We start from the raw sequence: 27,125 nt of genomic DNA, 5'->3' as shown, positions 1-27,125 counted from the left end.
TGCTTGCACATGATTGGATGATAGAAATTAGGAGAGCTTCCTCTCTTTTCAGATCTTCCCCTCGGATCTGCAGCGACTGCACTTCCAAATGCACGTATAGTGCTCAGTGGACTTACCTTTAGTAAATCAATCCAATGACTTAGCTAATTATTGAACCATAAAGCAGTCAATGCACACAAACTGAATCTTCTTTCTGAATTGTGTCTGTCAGTGTGATAAGCTGGCAGGTGACATATACCTCTATTGCTTCACCAAGTTATCTTCAACTGTTTGCTTGCCATTGATAACATTTTTAAGTTTGTGCTGAGTTGGAAATATCTAACAAACAATCTTCCTATAATTTTGTGCAGAGTTGAACACTGTACGTATTTTATATAATGTGCGTGTCAGGGAAAAAAATGCTGTTTCTATATGGTCCCAAAATATCACCACAGGAAGACTAGATATTAGGATATAGTTTAAGAAAAGGCTTCCTGACACTTTTTAGTAGCCCTTTGCTAAGTCCAAGTTAGTGGATATCCAAGTATTAAAGGAAGAATAGAGGAACTGAATTTATTCTCTCTTGAGAAGAGGAGATTAAGGGGGGATATGATCACCATGCATAAATACATAAGGGGTCCATATAGTGAACTTGGTGTTGAGTTATTCACTTTAAGGTCAACACAGAGGACAAGGGGGCACTCTTTACATCTAGAGGAAAACATATTTTGTCTCCAAATACAGAAAGGTTTCTTCACTGTAAGAGCTGTGAAAATGTGGAATAGACTCCCTCCAGAGGTGGTTCTGGCCAGCTCACTAAATTGCTTTAAAAAGGCCTGGATTCTTTCCTAGGTGTACATAATATAAGTGGGTACTAATATTTATAGGTAAAGTCGATCCAGGGAATATCCGATTGCCTCTCGGGGGGATCAGGAAATAATTTTTTCCCCTGCTGTAGCAAATTGGATCATGCTTTGCTGGGGTTTTTCGCCTTCCTCTGGATCAACTGTGGGTATAGGATTGTGTATATGGGATTGTATGGTTGGGTTTTCTTTACTAATTTTTTTATTGGTTGAGCCAGATGGACTTGTGTCTTTTTTCAACCTTACTAACTATGTAATAGGGTTGTCTTGGATATTGCAAATTATGAAACATGTTTTATAGCAGCCGCCATACTAAGTCTGAAAAGATAAGCAAGCAGTGAAAGTGCCACGTCAGTGATCATAGAATACGAAAAGGATTTTAATTAAATCTTAGGCACTCCCCCTTCATCATGGTGTTAATGCTGTCTAACCTCAATAAGACTGCACTGTCAGAAAGTGGTAGCAGCAAATCATACAGCAAAAGGATGAAATTAATGGAAAGGGTTTTCCAAGTATGGGCTATGGCTTGTTTGGTCGTAAAGAAAAAATGTGAGATATCTGTTATTGTTTGTGGAAAACCATAAAGGATATCTATGGCCACAGCATACAATTTCATTTTCTAACATCAGCATTGTCATGGCATTCCAAACAAGTTATTTACAATCCAATATAAGCTTGCTTGAAAAACCTCTTTTTATGTTGTGAGTGCTGTCTGTCTGCTGGCCATCTCTTTCCACAATTTCCTGGAATCCCTGCATGCTTTGCAGCTTCTCCTCTGCTTTTCACTTTTGATTTTTAAGGACTATATATCCCATAGTACCTTGCTGCCTGCAAACAGTGATTGCTGTACTGACTCCGCCTCCTGAAACTCCTCCTCCTCAGCGCATGTGTAGTTCAGACTCTGTGAAATGTGTGACACAGCAGTTCCTATCCACAGGGCCTAATGATAATGTGTCACAGAATTGAAGGAAGAGTAAATGGGTGGAAATCTTCACAAAATAAATTTACAAACTTCCAGATTGTTCAAAGTAGGAGTAGGTTGTAAATAATTGAAATTCAGTGTGGAAATAAATAAATGGTTTTACATATTGACTATACGTAAAAGAATAGGTTTATGGGGAAAGGTTTTCCAAGATTTTTTGTGAATATGAATTCCAAAACCAGAATTTATCATTTGTATAAAGTCTGATCATACACTGGGATTTTCACTGCAGAATGCTATATAGCAGTGTGTAAACTATTTTATAGACTCAATATTTTTATTTATTTTTATTTTTTTAGGAACAATCCTTGATCATTTGGTGGGAGAGGAAATCATAGCTGATTATCTCCTGTATACCCTAAATAATTACCCTCAACACAGGTGAGAATGAAAAATGCAAAAAATTACAGTAAATTACCATATTGTTAATTCTTGGTAACCTAAAAAAATAGATAAAAATTCAATCAACTTCATACAACTGAAGGATCTGTTTAAAATGTAACTTTACTTTCTCTATCATCCTTTGAAGGACTCGGGATCCAATCACACAGGTGATTTGCACCACCTACAGTACAGGGGAAAGGGATTTTAGCACAGAAAAACTGTAAGCTGTCCCTAGGTTATTAACCCTTAATACAGCAGCCATGCCACAGTTTAGTTTGGTGCCCCTAGCAGGAGGAGTATTTCTTTCCAGCTCTGGTAGTTTGCAACTTCATGAGGTCTTTCGTCAGTTCAGTTGCTTGTAAATTCGCTTCAGATCTTTCTACTCCTGGGTTGTCTCTGCATTTACTTATTGAGAACAGACTTTCCTCAAATTGCTTGACAAATTCTCTGTGACAGTTCTATAGATTGTTCACTGCAGTGCACCCCTGTAAGTACCTGGTACTGGCCTCTGCTACATGTAACCTACTGCAGTGGTGGAAGGTCACTTTGGATGTGCTTTTCAGGACCAGAAATGGGGCAGTTGTCACAAGTATTAGTTCCATCTTAAAGACTCACTGTTATGTGTGGTAAAGCTGTCAGAAAGGGGGTATCTTCATTTCAATACTCTCAGGGCATTGGCAGCAGCCTAACTGCTCCAGCTCTGGGACTGGCTACCAGATTCCATAATTCCATACGAAACTCAGTGGAACTTGTTATTTCTGAGTGAGCTTCTACTGCTTCTAATCAGTCCCGTGTTAGTTGCCATAATGCCTGACCCTGAGTTCAAAGGGGGCTTTCTGTGTTTTAGGAGATGGAAGGCTTGCCCTTTCTGACACCTGTAAACTTCTGCCTAAGAGATCAGCATTAGCTTGTGTATCTGAACCTACTTTCCTCCCTTCTGGTGTTTTTGGCTCTGATGTTCTCACAGTAGACATCTTTACTTCAGTTATGATAGTGTTTGTCATATTTCATTCAGTTCACCCACATTATTGCCTAACCTCTGAAGAAAGGGTATTAAGGGTCCTGTCTCACATTCTCTGGGGTCTCTGATGTAGACTTACCAACTACTTTGACATCCTTGGAGCAGACTGAGGTAGTAGGCTCAGACACTCTGCCATCACTGAGTGATGAGGCTTTACCTGGTGACTCCCAGGACCATGGCCTTTCCCAGGCTAGGAGAGGTGGTTTTTCTGAAGACTTTTTCCTTTAGACTTACCAAAACCATATAATATGAGGTCAGACCTAAACACTTTCAATTTGTATGCAATCTGGCAGGCCCTTGCACTACATAGAAAAGGTAAATCTGAAGGAAATCTAACCACAAAAGTTGGATAGTGTGTATCCAGCTTAAGTGCCCTTAATCTAGAGGATTTGCCTGCAGATACTCATAGAGCGATAGCCTAGGTTCCTACAGGCCCAGACTTTGATTCAATTTAGAAATATTGGAAATCAAACCTTCTGGTGTTTTCCTTTTAACATGGCTGCAGCCACCCTTGTGTAGTATTGCCTGTCTTTTAACCATTTAAGCCCCAGAAGATTTTACCCCCTTCCTGACCAGGGCCTATTTTGTGATTCGGCACTGTGCAACTTTAACGGACAATTGCGTGGTCGTGCGACGCTGTACCTAAACTAATTTGACGTCCTTTTTTCCCACAAACAGAGCTTTCTTTTGGTTGTATTTGATCACCTGTGTGATTTTTACTTTTTGCGCTATAAACAAAAAAACATCGTCAATTTTGCAAAAATAACAATATTTTTCACATTTTTTTATATGAAATTCCCAAAAAAAAAAAGTAAAAATCAAAATTTTTTTACATTTTTGGGCCAATTTTTTTTTTTTACCATATGTTTGGTAAAAAAAATTGCAAAAAGCGTATTTTGATTGGTTTGCGCAAAAGTTATTGCGTTTACTAACAAAGGGAAAGATTTTTGTCATTTTTGTTTTTTTTTTTTTTTAACGCGTAATGACGGTGATCTGCGATTTTTTTTTTTTTTTTTTTTTTTTTTTTTCCCGGGACTGCGACATTGCGGCGGACAGATCGGACCCCTGACTAACATTTTTGACACTTTTGGGGGTACCAGTGACATTACTACAGTAATCATAGTTACATAGTTACATAGTTAGTGAGGTTGAAAAAAGACACAAGTCCATCCAGTTCAACCCATGATGCGTGTGTGTGTTTGCTTTTAACCGTACATTGTGTACCCCTGTATGTTGTGGTCTTTAAGGTGTACATCTAATAGTTTTTTGAAACTATCTATGCTCCCCGCTGATACGACTGCTTGTGGAAGAGAATTCCACATCCTTACCGCTCTTACAGTGAAGAACCCCTTACGCACTTTAAGGTTAAACCGCCTTTCCTCAAGTTTTAGTGAGTGGCCACGTGTCTTATTGTATTCCCTTTCTCTGAATAGTTTGTTCCTTATGCTAGGGTCGCCAGTACAGTATTTGTACATTGATATCATATCCCCCCTCAATCGTCTCTTCTCCAGAGAGAACAGGTTCAGTGCTTGTAGTCTTTCCTCATAGCCGATGTCCTCCATTCCCCTAATTATTTTTGTTGCCCTCCTCTGGACTTTCTCCAGTTCCAGCACATCCTTCCTGCGGACCGGTGCCCAGAACTGGACAGCATACTCCAGATGTGGCCGGACCAGAGTCTTGTAGAGCGGGAGAATAATCTCTTTATTTCTGGAGTGAATCCCCTTTTTTATACATCCCAGTATTCTGTTGGCTTTGCTTGCGGCGGCTTGGCATTGCATGCCACTGCCAAGCCTGTTGTCTACCAGTACCCCCAAGTCCTTTTCCATCCTAGACTCACCCAGAGGTTCACCCCCCAGTGAATAGCTTGCTCTCTGGTTTCTGGCACCCAAGTGCATTACTTTACATTTTTCTACATTAAACCTCATCTGCCATGTGGTTGCCCACCCCGTTATTTTGTTCAGGTCTGCTTGCAAGATTTCCACATCCTGCATAGAAGATATTGGCATGCCTAATTTAGTATCATCCGCAAATACTGAGATTGTACTAGATATCCCCTCCTCTAGATCATTTATGAATAAATTAAACAGGATTGGTCCCAGGACAGAACCCTGGGGGACCCCACTTTCCACATCCGCCCAATCCGAGTACTCCCCATTAATCACCACCCTCTGTACTCTCCCCTGGAGCCAGGTCTCTATCCAGGTTCTCACCTTATGATCCATACCTACCTTCCTTAGTTTGTACAGTAAGCGTTTGTGAGGAACGGTGTCAAAGGCCTTTGCAAAGTCCAGATACACCACATCCACAGGCTTACCTTTATCTAGGTGGCAGCTCACTTCATCGTAGAAGGTTAACAGATTGGTTTGGCACGAACGATTTTTCATGAATCCATGCTGATTTCTACTTATAATACCATTTTCATTACTAAAGTCTTGTATGTGGTCCCTTATCATCCCCTCCAAAATTTTGCAGACTACAGATGTTAGGCTGACCGGCCTATAGTTACCCGGGATATATCTCGGCCCCTTTTTAAATATTGGTACCACGTTGGCTTTTTTCCAATCAGCTGGCACCATACCCGTCTGTAAACTATCCTTAAAGATCAAGAATAATGGTCTGGCAATCACCTGGCTGAGCTCATTAAGAACCCTCGGGTGCAAGCCATCCGGTCCCGGGGATTTATTTATGTTAAGTTTCTCTAGTTTAGCTCTAAGTCTATCCTCTGTTAGCCATGGCGGCACTTCCTGAGGTATATTATTTAGTTCGGCCTTACAAGCGGGTTTCGTGTAGCCCCCCGATTCCTTTGTGAAGACTGAAGAAAAGAAATTATTTAACACTTCCGCCTTTTCTCTGTCCTCTGTGGCCATTTTTCCTTTATCATCTTTTATGGGGCCAATGTGCTCTGGCCTGGCTTTCTTACTGTTTATATACTTAAAGAACTTCTTGGGGTTCTTTTTGCTCTCCTCCGCTATATGTCTCTCGTGTTCTATTTTAGCCGCCCTGATTTCGTCTTTACATTTCTTATTACACTCTTTGTAGTGCTTAAATGCTGCCAATGACCCCTCAGTCTTGTATTTTTTGAAGGCCTTTTCTTTAGCTCTAATATACATTTTAATGTTGGAGTTTAGCCACCCAGGGTTTAGTTTTGCTCTTTTAAATTTATTTCCCTGTGGAATGCACTGGCCCACTCCCTTGTTAAGTATGCTCTTGAAGCACTCCCATTTTTCCTCCGTGTTCTTTGTTCCCAGGGTTCTATCCCATTTGATATTTTCTAGCAGCGAGCGCAGTTTAGGGAAATTGGCTCTTGTGAAATTCAGCGTCCTTATATTACCCTTGTGTTTCCTATTACTGTAATTAATACTGAAACCAATTGACCTATGGTCACTGTTCCCTAAGTTGTCCCGTATTTCTATATCCGTGATCAGGTCTGTATTGTTGGTAATCAGTAGGTCAAGTACCGCATTGCTTCTTGTCGGTGCGTTCACCATCTGACCCATGAAATTGTCCTGCAAAACATTTAGGAACTGCCGAGCCTTGGCTGAGTGTGCGGTTCCTTCTGCCCAGTCTATATCTGGATAATTAAAGTCCCCCATTATAATGACATTTCCCATCCTTGCTGCCAATCCTATCTGTAACATGAGGTCCGCCTCACCCTCCTCCCTCTGGTTGGGGGGCCTATAGCATACGCCCAATATTACCTTCCCCGCCGTGCCTTCCCTTTGAAGCTCTACCCATAGGGATTCTGCCTCGTCCATAGCTCCATTATTAATATCATCCCTCATATTTACCTGTATACTGTTCTTAATATACAAACATACCCCTCCCCCTTTTTTACTTTCTCTATCTCTGCGATAAAGGGAATACCCCTGAATGGACGCCATCCAGTCATGAGAGCTGTCAAACCAAGTCTCAGTTATCCCCACAAAATCTAAGTCCTCCTCAAACATCAGCAGCTCCAGCTCTCCCATCTTGTTGGCCAGGCTTCTGGCATTGGTATACAAACCTCGTAATTTTGATCGGTTATATTTATCCTCTTTTGATGTTTTTAGGCTGCTCTCTTGATTTTTCCCCGTACCCACCCTGGGTATAGGAGCTCCGCACACCCTATCGCTAATGCCCCCATTTCTGCCCTCTGAAACTTGCTTTCCACTGGGTAATTCTACATCTGTACCCTCCCCCCCATTCCCTAGTTTAAAAGCCCCTCTAACTCTTTGGCCATCCTCGCACCCAGTACGGCTGCACCCACCCCATTTAGGTGCAATCCGTCCCTACCAAAGAGCCGGTGACCGACTGAGAAGTCGGCCCAGTTCTCCAGGAACCCGAAACCCTCCTTACTACACCAGCTCCTCAGCCACTCGTTAACTTCCCTAATCTCCCGCTGCCTCTCTGGTGTGGCTCGAGGTACAGGTAGTATTTCGGAAAATATTACCTTGGAGGTCCTAGTCCTCAACTTAGCGCCTAAGTCCCTGAAATCGTTTAGGACTCTCCGTCTTCCTCTGCCTATGTCATTGGTACCCACGTGTACCATGACAGCTGGGTCTTCCCCAGCCCCACCCAATAATCTGTCCACCCGATCCGCTATGTGCCGAACCCGAGCGCCCGGCAAACAACAGACTGTTCGGCGCACACGGTCTTGGTCACAGATTACACTGTCTGCCCTTCTAATAATTGAGTCCCCTACCACCAGCACCTGTCTTTCCTTTCCCTTTCTCCCAGCCTCACTGGAGGAGTTCTTCCCCTAAGTGCTATACATATGCACTGTTACTGTAAAATGACACTGGCAGGGAAGGGGCTAACTTTTTTTGAGAGGGAGGGGTGGTGTGTGTCCCTAAGGGCTTGATTCTTACTGGGATTGGCTGTGGCTTGAGGTGTAGGAACAGTGATCAACGGTCCTACATAGTAGAACCGTATGATCACCATTCCTACACGGGAGAATGACAGGCGGCTTGTTTACATTAGCTGCCTGCCTTTCTCCCTCTGCACCGACGATCGCCGAGTGACCGGCGGACATCGGGTCCGCCGGTCACACGCGCGGGGGGGTCCATGACCACGTGGGAGCGCGCCTCCGGCGGCGCGCGCTCGCTCCCTAGACCCTCACAGGCTAGCGACGTAGCCCTACGTCGCTCTGCCTGTGAGGGGCTGACCGCCAACGTAAATAGTCGTGCGGTGGTCGGCAAGTGGTTAAGAATCCCACAGAAAAGGTTAGAGCCCCTATTCCATTAAGCTACCTTTGTGTGAGGATTGGCCTTGCACTCTATATTCATACTAGCTTTGCTGCCTCAGAGAACTATGGGATTGGCCTAATTCCCTGCACAGAGATTGTTCTGCTACAGATGCTGACCAGCAATTTGTCAAATGTGTTGAGTAGATGATGATGGCCATACATTTTTCTTTTTTAGCAATGCAGTGATGGATAACATTTGTGCTGTCAGTCCAGATACAGACAATGCTCTAGCTAAGTGTTGGTAGGCATGTCAGTCTTCTAAAAGTGCTTTACCTCCTAGCATAGAAGTTGCTTGGGGCTTCACTGAATGATCTCAAAGAAGCTACTGGTTGAGAGTATATATCTTTCCAGGATTGGAAGGTTCGGATGAACCACAGAAATTAGCGCATTCCCTCCTCTGTACGAAATGCACCCATCTAGGACTTGTGACTTCCCAGTTTCTAGAGCCTTGACAAGCAAAGAGTTTCAAGTTTTTTTCAGATAAGTCCTCTGCAGTAGGGACATCGAGAGAACTCTTGGCTTTAACAGACTTTCATGCATGAGATTCCCAAGGTAGTTTCCCAGGGTTAAAAAATAGACTTTTGTTCCCTTCTTTCTGCTCAGTTTCTACCCTTAAACCTTTCTTGGTCCCCTCAATGTCTTGAAAATCTTCATACTACCTTCCTTGGTCTGCTGGATCAGGGGGCATTACCCATGCTCCACATGCATAGAGGTTTTACTGTTTTTATTCAAACATCTTCATGGTTCCCAGACTCAAAGTAGGTTCTGGACTTGAACGTTTTTGTACACCATCAGAGGCTCAGGATGTAATCTCCCCAATTATTGATCGTATCATTTTATTCTGGAGATTTTGTAGGCCTCTATATCTGGGGTCCATATATTCTTTTTTATTTTTCCAGGTCATCAGCTTTTTCTGCACTTCATTTTAAGAGATTGACATTTTTAGTTTGAGGTGCTTCCACTAACCCGATCCTCATTTCCATGAGTGTTCTCCAATACTCTTGCACCACCTCTGGCCCATTTCCACTTGAGGGACATTTCCATTGTTGGTTTTTATCTGGAAGATCTTCTCTTAAGAGCAGAAACAATTACTGTACAATTACTCCAATAACAGCATTATGAATCATCGGGGAGGAACAAAGTCCTTCAGCAGTGAGTAAAGCAGATTTTCTTGGCTTACCCTGTGTTGGATGTGGGAGAGTAGCTTTCATGTGTTTATTTCTGGTGTAAAAAACTGAAAGGTAGACTTTCTTGGCTGACAAAGCTTGGGGCCCTGTGGGGCTCCATATCTGGACCACTTTGCGCCCAGATTAAACAACATAGTGGATAGGTTTGTCTCCACATCTCAGGATCTCATGGAGGAGGCAATTAAAGCTATGCTAGTTTCATGGAATTATTGGATGCAGATATACATGTTGCCTCTCCTGAAATCACTTCCTCCTCTGCTTTGCAGATTTTACAATGGGTGAATTCTTGTCCTGCTTATAGTTTCGAACTGGCCATGGAGAGTGTGGTGCACAGGTTTTGTTTGTCTGCTCGCATATGATCTGTGACTGCTCCCACATTGCTGAGACTTGTCACAAGGTCTGAGCTTGCATCCTGCTTCTTGGTCAATAGCTTTAGTGGCATGGCTGTTGAAGCCTCGGTATTAGGAGACAGGGTATTTATAAAATTTGTCATATCAACTATGCTGAAGGTTTCCAGGTCTTACTAGGTGGATGATTCTGCCTCTGCTGATGCCATGTTTGACTGTAAAGTTTTAAAGTATTCTTCTTAGGCTAGGTACCTGTTCTGTTATTCCGGTTTGCCTGCTACTATTGTATAGACTGCTTTTGAATGTGCAATGGTACTAATTGTATTCTGCCTACCATAAATTTCCTTTTTCAAAGGGACACAGTTTTCTCCTTTCTTATGTTTTTCTTGTACTGCTTGCTACAACTGAGGCATGTCTGCTTTAGGACAAGTTACACTGATCAGAAGAGATGGGAGATCCAAAATTATAGAGTTGTCATAAGAACAATAGGGACACCTGTTCTGTTGACAACTTCATAAGGTGGTAATTCTCTTCTACTTTGTAAAAAAATTCTGCTCACTTCCTGTTGTGTCTTTGGGACAGGAAGTGAAGTAAGATTTCCCTAATGGGGCACAGACCGTGAAAAAAAATCAACCGTTTTTAACCATTCTGTTCTCTCCAAAGCTAAACAAAAAGTCTGGGCTTTACAGTACATTATATTTTAAATATTCTTTCAAAACATCAGCATAGTTTCAGAAACAGCCATCAAATTCTGCCGGAGGACATAATATTTGTGTGACAGAAGGAAAGAACTCCTGATTTCCTTCACAATAATCATTGTGGCTTTTGTATTTAGGGTCTATTCAAACCAGAACACAGCGCATACATTTCTGTATGTTGAGTGTTGCATTAGCCAGCCCATTCAAAATGAACAGGCCTGTCAATGCATCATTAGACAAAACAAACACGGTCCTGTTGCATTCATTTGCTGTGCAATGCATGGTGGTTCACATGGTGCGTTGTGATCACACCTACTTTTTGAAGATGAATGAATGGCACAATGTTGTGAGCTACCTCGTGTTATGGTAATGTAGTGGTGTGGACTAGCAATAACTCTGTGCACTGTTCATTTTTTTCAGCTATGTGCAGCATTATGAACTGGAAGGGCCATGTGACGACATTGAGACACTCTTAAAGAAAATTGCTAAAAAGCTGGGAAAGACTCAGGTGGTGAAAGCCATCACTGGTACTGGTAAGTTTTCAGAATATCCAGATGGCTTTTTATTCCACTAACACAGATGTTTATTTCATCCACATGTAACACCGTATTTGCTTAGACTTTGATTGCAGGTTATCGCAAAAAAGCAAAACGCACAGCTTATTAAAAATGACTTGTATTCTTCATGATATATGTTGATATATTAGTGGAAGTCAAGAGTAGTAACCTATTAATATAGGAACTAATCAGTGAGTTCTAAGCATTGCTTTTATATCCACAGAAATTAAACCCCTTCCTGGTCAGGCGGGGGTTCATTGTTCTGACTGGACGTCATATGACATCCTTCGGAACAAGCTGCTCGTTGCACGCCCCCTTGGGATGCGTGGCAATCAGTGGTGTGGTGTTTCACTCAGACACACCGCTTCTCCGATCATGGTAAAGAACCTATGACTTAGGCTCTTTACCATGTGATCAGCTGTGTCCAATCATAGTGTAAATAGGAAGTGTCGGTTATCGGCATTCCTTTACTTCACACTGACAGCGCGTGAGTAGAGGAGAGCCAATAAGCGGCTTTCCTGACAGGGGATATGCACTTATAATCAGTGCATTGATTATCAGTGATGCCCACCAGTGATGCCAATCACTGCCTCCTCATCAGTGCTGCCTATCATTGACACCTATAAGTGCACATAAAGGCTGCCCATCAGTGGTGCATATTAGTGCGGCCCATCAGTGCTGCATATTAGTGCCGCCTAATCAGTGCCCATCATTGCAGCCTATTGGTGCCGTCAGTGCAGCCTCATCAGCGCACATCAGTGAAGAAGAAAAATTACCTAATTTCAAAATTTTGTACCAGAAACTAATAAAAACCTTTTTTTTTCCTTCAAAATTTTCGGTCTTTTATAATTGGTTTAGCAAAAAATAAAACCTCAGTGGTGATAAAGTACCACCAAAAGAAAGCGCTATCTGTCTCAAAAAAATTAAAGGAACACTTTTAATCAGAGTACAGCATCAAGTCAAACTCTTGGGATATTGATCTGGTCAGTTAGGTAGCAGAGGGGGTTGTTAATCAGTTTCAGCTGCTTTGATGTTAATGAAATTAACAGGTGAACTAGATGGGCAACAATGAGACAACCCCAAAACAGGAATGGTTTTACAGGTCTGAGACCACTGAAATTTTTTTCCCTACTCATTTTTTCTGACAGTTTTTCAATAGTTTTGCATTTGGCTAGGGTCAGTGTCACTACTGATAGCATGAGGCGATACCGGGACCCTATAGAGGTTGCACAGGCAGCCCAACTCCTCCAGGATGGCACATCAATAAATGCCATTGCCAGAAGGTTTACTGTGTCTCCCAGCACAGTCTCAAGAGCATGGAGGAGATTCCAGGAGACAGGCAGTTACTCTAGGAGAGCTGGATGGGGCCGTAGAAGGTCCTTAACCTATCAGCAGGACTGGTATCTGTTTCTTTGTGCAAGGAGGAACAGGATGAGCACTGCCAGAGCCCTACAAAATGACCTCAAGCAGGCCACTGGTGTGAATGTCTGACCAAACAAACTGAGTTCATGAGGGTTGTCTGAGGGCACAACATCTTTTAGTGCAGTGTTTCTCAACTCCGATCCTCAGGGCACACTAACAGGCCAGATTTTAGGTATTACCTTGGGGAGATGCAAACTAGAATACAGGAATCACCGAGCAGCAAATTATATCACCTGTTATGTATTTCAGTTTTCTTGCAAACCTGGCCTGTTAGTGTGCCCTGAGGACCGGAGTTGGGAAACACTGCTCTAGTTGGCCCTGTGCTCACTGCCCAGCACCGTGGAGCTCGATTGGCATTTGCCATTGAACACCAGAATTGGCAGCTCCACCACTGGCATCCTGTGCTTTCCCAGATGAGAGCAGCTTCACCGTGAGCACATATGACAGACTTGAAAAGGGTCTAGTGAAGCTGTGGAAAAGGTTTTGCTGCCTGTAACATCGTTCAGCACGAACCATTTGGTGGTGGGTCGGTGATGGTCTGTGGAGGCATATCCATGGAGGGACACACAGACCTCTACAGGCTAGACAATGGCACCGTGACTGCCATTAGGAATTGGGATGAAATCCTTGGACCCATTATCAAACCCTATGCTGGTGCAGTGGATCCTGGTTTCCTCCTGGTGCACGACAATGCCCGGCCTTATGTGGTGAAAGTATGCAGCCAGTTCCTGGAGAATGAAGGAATTCATACCATTGAATGGCCCCAATGCTCGCCTGACCTAAATCCAATAGAACACCTCTGGGACCTAATGTTTCGGTCCCTCCGATGCTGCCAGGTTTCACCTCTGTCTGTTCAGGAGCTCAGTGATGCCCTGGTCCAGATCTGGGAGGAAATACCCCAGGACACTATCTGTCATCTCATAAGGAGCATGCCCAGACGTTGTCAGGCATGCATACAAGCACTTGGGGGGGCCATACAAACTACTGACCACCATTTTGAGTTGCTGAAAGGAAATTTTAGCAAAATGAAATAGCCTGCTGCATAATTTTTTCACTTTGATTTTCGGGGTATCTTTGAATTCAGCCCTCTGTAGGTTGATAGTTTTCATTTCCATCAAACGGTGTGGCATCCTTCAGTTCCTAACACATTTCCCAGTCTATATCAGTATAGATATCCAGCATGATATTTTTCCCCATTGAGATCTGATGTGTTTTCAAAGTGTTCCTTTCATTTTTTTAAGCAGTGTATATGAACCAAGCCTAATTAAACCAATGTCCTGTGTGCAGTGGCACAATTGGTTGGCTCAAAGTTCAATGCTTCTAAACAAACCATAGCTCATTAATGAAAATCTCCTGCTTTGAACTCAGGAATGGCACAATTATTAATGAAAAAAGGATGGCTATGGCTCTAGATAACACATACGAGATTCCTTAAAATGTGGTCCCTATTTATAGCCCAAGCCAACACTGGAGCCTTGCATATACTGTATAGCCCTGGTTAGTTGGTCAACCCCTGGGGATGGGAGGTTTTCCACACCCCCTTTCCCTTGCCGTTCTTTGCCTCTCCCCCACCCCCTTTTTTCCCATCTTTTCTTGCTTGTAATGCTCTTGCTTTCTATTGCTTTAAGTTCTTTCATGCAGATTTTCTTTCTTATTCCCTTTGCAGGTAGTGTAGATAATATAATAACATTGTTAAATACTTGTTCTAGGCCATTTACTGCTTTTTTACTTTGCATTAATATCACAAACCGAAGTCTTCTGCTTTAGATTAGTTATTGATATGGATCCGTGGCTGCGAAGGTCTTACATTTTCTGACCTGCTATGCTATAGGTGTCTTATTGTTTTTTTTTTTTTTTAATTTTAATCTTTTTTATTAAAGGCATCATTGATAAACATATATTGACAATAATATAATTCCATAATAATGAGAACATTGTAGTCACATCTTATTATCCCAAAAAAAAAAAAAAAAACAGATGATGCCTTCATCTTTTTTATCCCTCATTTACCCCAAAACAAACCATAAAACCAATAGCAGAACAAGGCAAAAAAAAAAAAATGTTTTGCTCTTTTCCTTCACTCCCCCCCCCCCCCCCACCTTCCTCTCACCCAACGGCACCACATTTTTTCCCCATAGGGTCAATACTCCATGAGAGCTTTTCCTTCTTCCGAGAGAATAAATAGATTCCAGGCTTCCCAGGTTTTCTTATATTTTTCCCTATTATGTCTAGAGGTGCAAATTAAATTAAATCTTCAAACTTATTTATTTCCTCAACCTTCATTACCCAATCTTTTACCGTAGGTGCTAACTCTTTCTTCCACTTTCTCGGAATACATGCTCTTGCTGCATTTAATAAATGATTCACTATCGAGCTCTTAAATTTTTTGGTTGAAGTTTCCGACAATTGTAGGAGAAAGAAAGCAGGGTCTGTTGTAATCTCTAATTCAGTAAATTTTTGTGTCACTCTTTTAACCTCTTCCCAGTAATGCCTTATCTTAGGACATGTCCAGAATATATGAATTAAAGTGCCCTGCTCTGTCCGACAGCGCCACCACCTATCCGATACTGTAGGGTAGACCTTATTTAATCTATCTGGAGTATAATACCAGCTTGTCAGTATTTTATAATTAGTCTCTTGGATCCTGGTACATATTGAAGAATTAAAAACTCGTTCTATTATCTTATGGCGCTGTATGGGAGAAAGAGCACCCCAATTAACTTTCCCATTTATCAAACCTAATTGAGCTCAATTGATCCAGAGGTGTAATTAATAAGTTGTACATTTTGGAAAAAGTATGGGTCTTGTCACCTGGGTCTGAACAATATTTTTCGAAAGGAGTCAAGTGTCTGTCAAAGTCTTGGGGGTTGCGGATAGAGTGTAAGAAATTATGTAACTGTATCGCATTCCAAAATAGTAGCCTATATCTACCCTCCCTGTCCATCAACTGTTCTATCGTGGGCCATTTTTTCCCCACCAGAAAGTGTAAAACTTGAAACACACCTTTATCCTGCATATCTCCAAAGGGATGTGCATCTAGGCCTACAGGAAAACCCAGATTCCCTAAAATAGGGAATAAGGGAGATCTATCCATTTGGCCCAGAATCTGAGGGCCGCTCACTGAAACTATTTTTAGAGTATTACCTATCAAGGGATGAGTCCTCAACTTAGATGGCAGAATACTAAAACACCAAGCGGCCCTTTTTAGTGGTATTTCCGTTTGAGCTTGTTCCAGCTGTACCCATAGCTTACTCTCTTTATGTTTACACCAATCTATCTGTCTACACAAATGTGAAGCTTGATAGTATTTGTGTACCTCTGGTAAACCTAAACCTCCAAATTTTTTTGGCAGGGACAGAATTTTACGTGATAGTCTAGGTTTCTTTTTAGCCCAAACAAAATTAATAAACAGTGTATTGATCTGTCTAAAATATTTAACTGGAATCTTGATTGGTAATGTTCATATCAAATACAAAATTTTCGGTAATATTGTCATTTTTAGTAAGTTACATCTACCAAACCAAGAATGCATCCCTGTATTCCATTTTTCCAATAAAGTCTTGATTGTATTAAAAAGAATAGGGAAATTATTCTCATATACCTGTTTTACTTCTTTGGGGATAGATCTACCCAGATATTTTATAACCTTCTCTGACCATTTAAACTTAAAATTTTGTTTCAAATTTTGTAGAGTAGACCGAGGAACCTTAATACCCATTGCCTCCGATTTATCAAAATGTATCTTAGATCATATTAGATAAAAATTTATATTGTTCAAATTCCTTCACTAAATTTGGTAAAGATATTTCAGGTTTAGTTATCGAGAACATCAAGTCATCTGCGTATGCAGTTACCTTGTAGTGTCCAGCTCCTCACTGTACCCCCATAATATCTGGATTTTCTCTTATCCTACAAAGAAAAGGTTCCAAAGCGATTATAAACAAGAGGGGAGAGGGGACATAGGTGCCTTATTGTAACTGCCTTATGGATCTAGAGGAGCTACGGTCAGCAGCTACTGTAGCTGTAATAAACAGACACTTACCAGCCCAGGAGTCCAGTTCTGTCTTCACCTGGGCCAGTTCTTTATCAGTCTTTAGAGTCCCCACATCACCGCCTTGGCTATGGGAAGCTGTGTCTTCTTGTGGTTTCCCAGCCCTTTTCCAGATGTGTTGCGTATTAAGACCGGTCTCAAAGCTTCCCAGGACACTTCCACTATTCTTGCCTGGGTGAGAAATGCGGAAGTGGGAGTGGGTACCTTTTTGAGAAAGAGGTACCCGCTCCAGGGAAAAAACAAAACATTAGGGTGTGGGGAGGAGTAGAACTTTCACTTGTACCTTTTTAGAACCACTTTAAGCCAATATGGTGACTGAACATTTTTAGTGTAGAATTGTGCACAAAATGTTTGCCATGTAAGCTAACATGTATCATTTAATTGCCTTTAAAGGGAATGTCAACATAACTATACCAAACTACAGTGCTGCTGCTTATGACTTCATACGTGCTTTCCGCAAAGGAGATCTTGGCAGAGTGACATTGGATTGATAAAGCACAAGTGGACTTGACCTCTGCAGAACATGCATTGTGGCACACAGCACTTGGCAAAGCGAGATCCGTTAAATGAGAACCGTTATGGGTGATGCTGAATTTTACAAATTCCAGTCATAGTCACTAATATGACTGCTCTGTTGTCTTGCTCTTTTTATATGACTTCTGGAATTGCTTGGGTTAGCAAGGATTACAACAGTGTGAAACTCACAGCTTTAGGATAGGCTATGTTTAAATCTCAGGGCATTGTATGTGAACAGGCAAAAACACCACAAAGAATATAGCACCTACAAAGGCTACCAAACACGAATCGTCATTTATTGGACATATACAATCAAAAAGATACAGCATGGAGGCCAAGCCCCCCCCCAAGAAAAGTGGTTGAACACTATTCCTCCATCCTCAACCCCCCCGGCACTGCAAAATCCACTTGTGTGCGAGTCACATTCTGAGCTGGATAGATGGCTATGCAATCAGAAACCATGGCGGTGTAGGCCGGTGTGCATTATATGCTGAAGTTCATCTCACCACTTATGTAGATCCAGAGAGGAGGCAAAGACATGATAGAAACCTTGCTAACCTTACACATCGGCATGCCAACAGTACCACTGATCATGATGTGTCCCCTTCCTGCTACGCGCCCACGCGCCCCCCCCCCCCTATTGATGGGCTTCTGCTTGGCATAGATGGCACTTGAGGATCCACACAGAAACTGACCGATAAGATCTAGGGTAGGGGGGAGTGCTGGGGTGTGGGAGGCAGTTTAAAGGGAGGTTGGGAATGGAGGGAAAGTGTTCCCTGCTTTTCTAAGCTGGGAGTGGGGTTTGGCCTCCATGCTGTATCTTTTTGATTATATATGTCCAATAAACTATGATTTGTATTTGGTAGTCTTTGTAGGTGCTATCGCCTTTTGTGGTGTTTTTACTAGTATGTTTTTTTTTTTTGGAAGAACATCCCCTGATATTGGGTATAAGCACCACTCACATACCATTCCCAGAATCTGACACGTGTGTGGGTTTTATGACATTGTATATGAACACCAACTCGATATTTTAGATTTCGATTTAGAAAAGATTGGTCCTTAAACTGACTTTAAAACTTTTTGTACGAAATTGCAATGAATGCATACGAGTACATTGTTCATTTGTAATAAGTTTGATCACAGTAAATTGCTGATTGGTTACAGAATACTTCTACTGTATTTGGTTCACTGTTTCAGTTGAATATTCAGCATTTACTTGTGGATGATTGGTCCTGGACACAGACTCTTTGCATCCAGAGCAAATCATCCACAGGTAATCGCTTCATTTCTTTAGTTGATTAATTTAATCAATCGATTTACATGGGAGCAGTTAAGGTTGGCTGCAGGCGCTGTCAGCCTCTCATTGCTTTGAATGAGGCAGCTGATTGCAGGAAACCCCACTGCGTCTCCTGTCAGAAATGGTAGTCGGCCCCATACGCAGATGTGAATTATGACGTATATCAAGCAGGGCGAACTCCTTTTAGATCAGCAGGGGATCTGTCTACTGATCCCCTGCTGAGTAGAGCAAGCGGATGAGAGCCTGCTCTGCTCTATGGGCAGTTAGCTGTAAATGGCCTCCGCTGTCTATTTACACCCAGTTGCCCTCTGACCCAATCCACCTAGGAGGGGGAACGGATCCTCTTCCATTATATTACTTTATTTTTTTAGCAGACCGGATAACATTGGAGAACAGACACAAGTCTGTTTACAGCCGTCGGTTTATATGGAATGAATGGAGGGTCCTATCCTGTCCACCTGAAACATTGACAGGTGGACGTGATCGGACCCTTTGTGGGAAAGGGGCCTTAATTGCAAATGTAAGTAATTGCAGCTTCACATTGTAATATATTATTTTGTTACATTATAGCAATGTACATTTGTAAGCAATGTATATTTTTAAATAAAATTTGCTCTTTTCTGTAGCTGTGTATTTGTTAGTGGCTTGTAAAAAGAATATGTCCAGTGATTCCTTCCCAGGTTAACAAGCTGGGTAGTATAAATTTAAAGCAAAACAGGCAGATATAAATACACCAATAATGCGGTTTTATCCAAACCAAGCTTTTTTTTTTTTTTTTTTCTTTATAGTGCAGCACAGGATGAGACCCCCGTAGGGTTTTACTGCTTTGCTTACATACTGTAATGGTGGCAACAGTTTCACCAGACAGGAAGTGAGAGAAAATCTGCAGCCGGGACACAACAAAAAAATGCTGGCTTGGCTTCTAACCTTTTGTTAGTCTACTTACAAAAGTATTTTCATTTCTGTATGTGTTCACCATTATGCACATGGGTGGATTGGCCTGTCAGTCATTTCCTGGAATTTCAGGGGTCCAGAAAGCACAGTACAGCCCCACTGCCAGTAGGAATTCTGTGTTTGGGGCCCTAAATGCTGGTAAAGCTTGGTACAGTATCCAGCAACCACGTATTTCAGCCTGCCATAGATTTTGACAAACTGCAGGCAGCGGGGCTTGATGCTGCATTTGTGCCCTCCTGATGGCCAAAAATGCTGGGATATAAATGCTGACAGACCAAACAACCCATGTGCGTGTAGCCTTACTGTTGGAGATTTGTTTTTTATCAGAATGCCTGTCCCCGCTGTAAAGTATTTGCAGTTTTATAAAACTTACCATTTTTTAGGTTTGGTGCATATTTCCACTCCCAGAGATTTCCCTTTACTTCCTGTCTCATAGGGAAACAGGAAGTGAGAGGAAATCCCTGAAAATTACGGGCATTCCTTGGGGTCCTTCATTTTCTGGTTACCAGAACTAGAGTTCCTATTGGAAGATTTCTCCTCTATTACTTTTCTGGGGATAACACAAAATTTGGGATTTTCTCCTTAATGGGTGCACAAATCGCAATAAAAACTGACAGGTGTTCTAATCCCTTCCCACCCTTTCCAAAACTAAAAAAAATAGTTTTGCCTTTAGTTATACTTTAAACTTTACTAGGATCATTTGTAGGTTGGCATTCAATATTGCATTCCCTATATCACTTAAAGCGGTAGTAATGTTATGTTATGAAAAAAAAAAATGTTTCTTCCTGCCTGGCAATATCATATTGTGCTGGTATGCACACTGTCACAGCTGCAGAGGCTTCCATCTTCACTGGGTCCTCCTTCCGGGTTTGCGGGTTGCGGGCACCTGAATGGCACATCAATGACATTACTTACACGTATGCAGAGGGGAATTATGGCCACGGCACACAACTCTGAAGGAATGGCACGGGTATGCTGTTCCTACAGGGCACATGCACCAGTGATGTTACCAGCTGGTGCTCACTGGAATCTCTCTCAAATGGTGCAAGTTTTAGAAGATATTCATTCTACCTACAGATAAGCTTTATTATAAATTTACCTGAAGGCAGTGGTGTATTTAGGTTTTGTGCTGCCCTAGGCCTGACTAAACCTGGGCACCCTCTAATTTAAATATGACCCACCCCTTCCTTTAAAGACCACATCCCTTCCTGTTTATGACCCACCCTGTCATCTGTAAATCACAGACCACAACCACAGTCTTATCAGTGCAGCCTCATTACTGCCCATCAGTGCAGCCTCATCAGTGGCCACCAGTGCATGGTATCAGTGCTGCCTTAGCAGTGCCATCTCATCAGAGGCCATCAGTGAAACATATCAGTGCCCATTAGGGCAGCATATCAGTGAAGCTTATCATTGCCGCCTCATGCTCATCAGTGCAGCATATCATTGCTGCCTCATTAGTGCCCATCAGTGCAGTTTATCAGTACGCACCAATGCCGCCTCATCAGTGCCCATTAGTACAGCCTCATGTCACGGGATTAGTAAGATTACTCCTTTATTTTAAGACATTTGGACTTGTGTTTGCTGCCACTGATTATAATCATAGGATTATTTCACTTATTTGTATAATGAGTAGGAAGTCCAGAGTCTCTGGAGAAGAGACGATTGAGGGGGGATATGATATCAATGTACAAATACTGTACTGGCGACCCTAGCATAAGGAACAAACTATTCAGAGAAAGGGAATACAATAAGACACGTGGCCACTCACTAAAACTAGAGGAAAGGCGGTTTAACCTTAAAGTGCGTAAGGGGTTCTTCACTGTAAGAGCGGTAAGGATGTGGAATTCTCTTCTGCAAGCAGTCGTATCAGCGGGGAGCATTGATAGTTTCAAAAAACTATTAGATGGACACCTTAAAGACCACAACATACAGGGGTATACAATGTACGGTTAAAAGCAAACACACACACACATCATAGGTTGAACTGCATGGACTTGTGTCTTTTTTCAGCCTCACTAACTATGTATCTATGTCATTATATAAATAAGTGACATAATCAGTGGCAGCAAACACAAGTCCAAATATCCTAAAAGAAAGGAGTAATCTTACTAACCCACTGACATATTGCAATAGCACATATGGAGGTAAGCAGGTCCAAAATATTATTGCCATCATATACAATTCAAAGTCTTAATTGTATATGATGCAATTCAGTATGCTCGCTCAAGGACAAGGATGTTTAAAGAAATTAAATTGACATGATGCCTGCCATACCTGGGGGTGGAGGAGGATAGGTGGAGCATTAGGCTGCAGTGCCACTCTTAATTAGCATTGGCGGCCGTCGGGCCAGTTGTATTAAGGGTGGTCGGCAGTCTGTCCAAATGTCCTCACCGGTCGGTATTATCATACCAGCAGGCAGCAGTGTGACTGCTTTAGGGGGGTGCCAGACTGATTTGCCTCCTGGTCCCTGCACTCCAGCCCAATTCGCCCCATAAGACTGACACTATACTACAAGTGTAGGGCAAGCCGGCGGGGACCCTTTTCGAGCCAGGACGAGGCTGATTTTTTTTTGTGCGGGTTGCAGCTTTTTTGCTGCCCCCTGCAAAGTGCCGCCCTAGGCCTGGTCCAAGATATAGCACTGGGTGTCGCCAAAAGAAAAAATGTCCCTGTGTCAGTAGTGTCACCAAAAGAAAAAAAATGTCCCTATGTTGGTGTTGTCACTAAAAGAAAAAAATTTCCCTGTGTCGGTGGTGTCAGTAAAAGAAAAAAATGTCCCTGTGTCAGTGGTCTCGGTGTCGATGTCTGTGGTGTCAGTGGTGTCATCAAGAGAAAATAAATGTCCCTGTTTCGGTGGTGTCACCAAAAGAAAAAAATGTCCCTTTGTTGGTGGTGTGACCAAAAGAAAAAAATGCACAGGTGTCGGTGGTCTCACCAAAAGAAGAAAATGCACAGGTGTCGGTGGTATCCCCAAAAGAAAAAGTGTCCCTGTGTCAGTGGTGTCACCAAAATAAAAAAAAAAGTCCCTGTGTCGGTGGTGTTACCAAAATACATAAAATGTCCCTGTTTCGGTGGTATCAGTGGTGTCACCAAAAGAAAAAAATGGCCCTATGTCGGTGGTGTCACCAAAAGAAAAAAAATGTCCCTGTGTTAGTGGTGTCACCAAAAGAAAGAAATGTTCCTGTGTCAGTGGTGTCACCAAAAGAAAAAAATGTCCCTGTCGGTGTCACCAAAAGAAAAAAATGTCCCTGTGTCAGTGGTGTCACCAAAAGAAAAAAATGTCCCTGTGTCAGTGGTGTCACCAAAAGAAAAAATGTCCCTGTGTCCGTGGTGTCACCAAAAGAAAAAAATGTCGGTGTGTCGTTGGTGATGTCCCCAAAAGAAAAAAATGTTCCTGTGTCGGGATTGTCGGTGGTGTCGGTGTCACCAAAAGAAAAAAATGTCCGTGTCGGTGGTGTCACCAAAAGAAAAACATGCCCGTGTTGGTGGTATCACTAAAAGAAAAAATGTCCCTGTTTCGGTGGTGTCGGCGGTGTCACCAAAAGAAAAAAATGTCCCTGTGTCGATGGTGTCACCAAAAGAAAAATAATTTCCCTGTGTCGGGGGTGTTACCAAAAGAAAAAAAATGTCTCTGTGTCGGTGGTGTCACCAAAAGAAAAAAATGTCCCTGTGTCTAAATAGGAGGATCACAGGATCCCGGCATTGATTCCATAGAGAACAGTCTGCCTTGTTTACAACAGCAGACCGCCGTTCTGTCTCCACGTGGAGCGATCGCGGGTGCCGGTGGTAATCCTGGCCGCTGGCCCCTCGAATCAGCTTCCCTACTGGCGGATGGGACCCCCAGGATCGCTGTACAGGTACAGTGAGTGGCACAGCCGAGCCAGCCTGTTGCAGTATATATGCGGGTGGAGGGTGGTCGGCAAGCAGGTAAAAGGCTGCATAGAATGTGATCGGCTGCAGGGGAAGAAGTGAAGTGTGGACAGACAGGGATGGAGAAGGTGTCACACTATGTGTGGGGCCCCCATGTGGAGGGGAAAATCTGATACCTGAGCCTACATGATGGGTGTAATGCTGATTTATGGGAGAAGATAGCAGATAGACAGGAACAGCAGAAAGGATAAAGGGAAAGGGGGGGGGGGGGGGGCGCATCTGATTTACTGCAGGACTGTATGTGGATTTGGGAAAGAGAAGACATGTGCAGAGGGAGTGGAGTGAAGAAGCGGGAGGGGAGTAAGGAACAGGGAGGGGAAGTGAAGAAGAGTGAGGGAGAGTGAAGCAGAGGGAGTGGAGTGAAGAAGCGGGAGGGGAGTAAGGAACAGGGAGGGGAAGTGAAGAAGAGTGAGGGAGAGTGAAGCAGAGGGAGTGGAGTGAAGAAGCGGGAGGGGAGTAAGGAACAGGGAGGGGAAGTGAAGAAGAGTGAGGGAGAGTGAAGCAGAGGGATTGGAGTGAAAAAGCGGGAGGGAGAGTGAAGCAGAGGGAGTGGAGTGAAGAAGAGGGAGGGAGAGTGAAGCAGAGGGATTGGAGTGAAAAAGCGGAAGGGAGAGTGAAGCAGAGGGAGTGGAGTGAAGAAGAGGGAGGGAGAGTGAAGAAGAGGGAGGGAGAGTGAAGCAGAGGGAGTGGAGTGAAGAAGCCGGAGGGAGAGTGAAGCAGAGGGAGGGGAGTGAAGAAGTGGGAGGGGGGATAAAGAAGAGGGGAGGGGGGAGTGAAGCAGAGGGGTTGGGAGTGAAGCAGAGGAGGGGGGGAGTGAAGCAGAGGGGTGGGGGAGTGAAGCAGAGGGGTGGGGGAGTGAAGCAGAGGAGGGGGGGAGTGAAGCAGAGGGGTGGGGGGGAGTGAAGCAGAGGAGGGGGGGAGTGAAGCAGAGGGGTGGGGGAGTGAAGCAGAGGAGGGGGGAGTGAAGCAGAGGGGTGGGGGAGTGAGGGACAGGGAGGGGGAGTGAAGAAGAGGGATGGGGAGTGAAGCAGAGGAGGGGGGGAGTGAAGCAGAGGAGGGGGGGGGGAGTGAAGCAGAGGAGGGGGGGAGTGAAGCAGAGGAGGGGGGGGGAGTGAAGCAGAGGAGGGGTGGGGGAGTGAAGCAGAGGGGTGGGGGAGTGAAGAAGAGGGGTGGGGGAGTGAGGGGCAGGGAGGGGGAGTGAAGAAGAGGGATGGGGAGTGAAGAAGAGGGATGGGGAGTGAAGCAGAGGAGGGGGGGAGTGAAGCAGAGGAGGGGGGGAGTGAAGCAGAGGAGGGGGGGGAGTGAAGCAGAGGAGGGGGGGAGTGAAGCAGAGGAGGGGGGGGAGTGAAGCAGAGGAGGGGGGGAGTGAAGCAGAGGAGGGGGGGAGTGAAGCAGAGGGGTGGGGGAGTGAAGCAGAGGAGGGGGGGAGTGAGGCAGAGGGGTGGGGGAGTGAGGGACAGGGAGGGGGAGTGAAGGAGGGGGAGTGAAGAAGAGGGAGGGGGGGTGAAGGAGGGGGAGTGAAGAAGAGGGATGGGGAGTGAAGCAGAGGGGTGGGGGAGTGAATCAGAGGGGTGGGGGAGTGAGGGACAGGGAGGGGAGTGAGGGACAGAGAGGGGGAGTGAAGAAGAGGGGTGGGGAGTGAAGCAGAAGAAGGGGGGAGAGTGAAGAAGAGGGAGGGAGAGTGAAGCAGAGGGAGGGAGAGTGAAGCAGAGGGAGTGGAGTGAAGAAGCCGGAGGGAGAGTGAAGCAGAGGGAGGGGAGTGAAGAAGTGGGAAGGGGGGGAGTGAAGAAGAGGGAGGGGAGTGAAGCAGAGGGGTGGGGGAGTGAAGCAGAGGAGGGGGGGAGTGAAGCAGAGGGGTGGGGGAGTGAAGCAGAGGAGGGGGGGAGTGAAGCAGAGGGGTGGGGGAGAGAAGCAGAGGAGGGGGGGAGTGAAGCAGAGGGGTGGGGGAGTGAGGGACAGGGAGGGGGAGTGAAGAAGAGGGATGGGGAGTGAATCAGAGGGGTGGGGGAGTGAGGGACAGGGAAGGGAGTGAGGGACAGGGAGGGGGAGTAAGGGACAGGGAGGGGGAGTGAAGAAGAGGGGTGGGGAGTGAAGCAGAAGAGGGGGGGAGAGTGAAGAAGAGGGAGGGAGAGTGAAGCAGAGGGAGTGGAGTGAAGAAGCCGGAGGGAGAGTGAAGCAGAGGGAGGGGAGTGAAGAAGTGGGAAGGGGGGTAAAGAAGAGGGGAGGGGGAGTGAAGCAGAGGAGGGGGGGAGTGAAGCAGAGGAGGGGGGAGTGAAGCAGAGGAGGGGGGGAGTGAAGCAGAGGAGGGGGGGAGTGAAGCAGAGGAGGGGGGGAGTGAAGCAGAGGGGTGGGGGAGTGAAGCAGAGGAGGGGGGAGTGAAGCAGAGGAGGAGGGGAGTGAAGCAGAGGGGTGGGGGAGTGAAGCAGAGGAGGGGGGGAGTGAAGCAGAGGGGTGGGGGAGTGAGGGACAGGGAGGGGGAGTGAAGAAGAGGGATGGGGAGTGAATCAGAGGGGTGGGGGAGTGAGGGACAGGGAAGGGAGTGAGGGACAGGGAGGGGGAGTAAGGGACAGGGAGGGGGAGTGAAGAAGAGGGGTGGGGAGTGAAGCAGAAGAGGGAGGGAGAGTGAAGCAGAGGGAGTGGAGTGAAGAAGCCGGAGGGAGAGTGAAGCAGAGGGAGGGGAGTGAAGAAGTGGGAGGGGGGGTAAAGAAGAGGGGAGGGGGGAGTGAAGCAGAGGGGTTGGGAGTGAAGCAGAGGGAGGGGGAGTGAAGCAGAGGAGGGGGGGAGTGAAGAAGAGGGAGGGGAGTGAAGCAGAGGGGTGGGGGAGTGAAGCAGAGGAGGGGGGGAGTGAAGCAGAGGGGTGGGGGAGTGAGGGACAGGGAGGGGGAGTGAAGAAGAGGGATGGGGAGTGAATCAGAGGGGTGGGGGAGTGAGGGACAGGGAAGGGAGTGAGGGACAGGAAGGGGGAGTAAGGGACAGGGAGGGGGAGTGAAGAAGAGGGGTGGGGAGTGAAGCAGAAGAGGGGGGGAGAGTGAAGAAGAGGGAGGGAGAGTGAAGCAGAGGGAGTGGAGTGAAGAAGCCGGAGGGAGAGTGAAGCAGAGGGAGGGGAGTGAAGAAGTGGGAGGGGGGGTAAAGAAGAGGGGAGGGGGGAGTGAAGCAGAGGGGTTGGGAGTGAAGCAGAGGGAGGGGGAGTGAAGCAGAGGAGGGGGGGAGTGAAGAAGAGGGAGGGGAGTGAAGAAGAGGGAGGGGAGTGAAGAAGAGGGAGGGGAGTGAAGCAGAGGGGTGGGGGAGTGAAGCAGAGGAGGGGGGAGTGAAGCAGAGGGGGGGGGAGTGAAGCAGAGGGGTGGGGAAGTGAAGCAGAGGAGGGGGGAGTGAAGCAGAGGAGGGGGGGAGTGAAGCAGAGGGGTGGGGGAGTGAAGCAGAGGGGTGGGGAGTGAAGCAGAGGGGTGGGGAAGTGAAGCAGAGGGGTGGGGAAGTGAAGCAGAGGAGGGGGGGAGTGAAGCAGAGGGGTGGGGGAGTGAAGCAGAGGGGTGGGGGAGTGAAGCAGAGGGGTGGGGAAGTGAAGCAGAGGAGGGGGGGAGTGAAGCAGAGGAGGGGGGGAGTGAAGCAGAGGGGTGGGGGAGTGAAGCAGAGGGGTGGGGGAGTGAAGCAGAGGAGGGGGGGAGTGAAGCAGAGGGGTGGGGGAGTGAAGCAGAGGGGTGGGGGAGTGAGGGACA

At 45.1% G+C, this 27,125-nt stretch overlaps 2 protein-coding genes across 2 annotated transcripts in view; one reads left to right on the top strand and one right to left on the bottom strand.

Annotated features, from left to right (window-relative positions):
* MTG1 (mitochondrial ribosome associated GTPase 1) overlaps nucleotides 1-17,525 on the top strand; it is a 49,694-nt gene extending 32,169 nt beyond the window's left edge. The window contains exons 9-11 of the mRNA XM_082268505.1: nucleotides 2,124-2,205; nucleotides 11,106-11,218; nucleotides 17,109-17,525. Coding sequence (XP_082124631.1) covers nucleotides 2,124-2,205; nucleotides 11,106-11,218; nucleotides 17,109-17,206 — 293 coding nt within the window. The 3' untranslated portion in view covers nucleotides 17,207-17,525. The remainder of the gene's footprint in view (nucleotides 1-2,123; nucleotides 2,206-11,105; nucleotides 11,219-17,108) is intronic.
* LOC309563331 (uncharacterized protein) overlaps nucleotides 1-27,125 on the bottom strand; it is a gene marked incomplete at its 3' end in the record, with an annotated part of 417,962 nt that overhangs the window by 65,161 nt on the left and 325,676 nt on the right. The window lies entirely within an intron of this gene.

This window comes from Pelophylax lessonae (genome assembly GCF_965119305.1).
Source record: "Pelophylax lessonae genome assembly, chromosome: 9".
In the NCBI taxonomy this organism is placed as follows: domain Eukaryota; kingdom Metazoa; phylum Chordata; class Amphibia; order Anura; family Ranidae; genus Pelophylax; species Pelophylax lessonae.
Note: the sequence above shows the minus strand (reverse complement) of the source record. Positions and strands in the feature narration are given on the sequence as shown.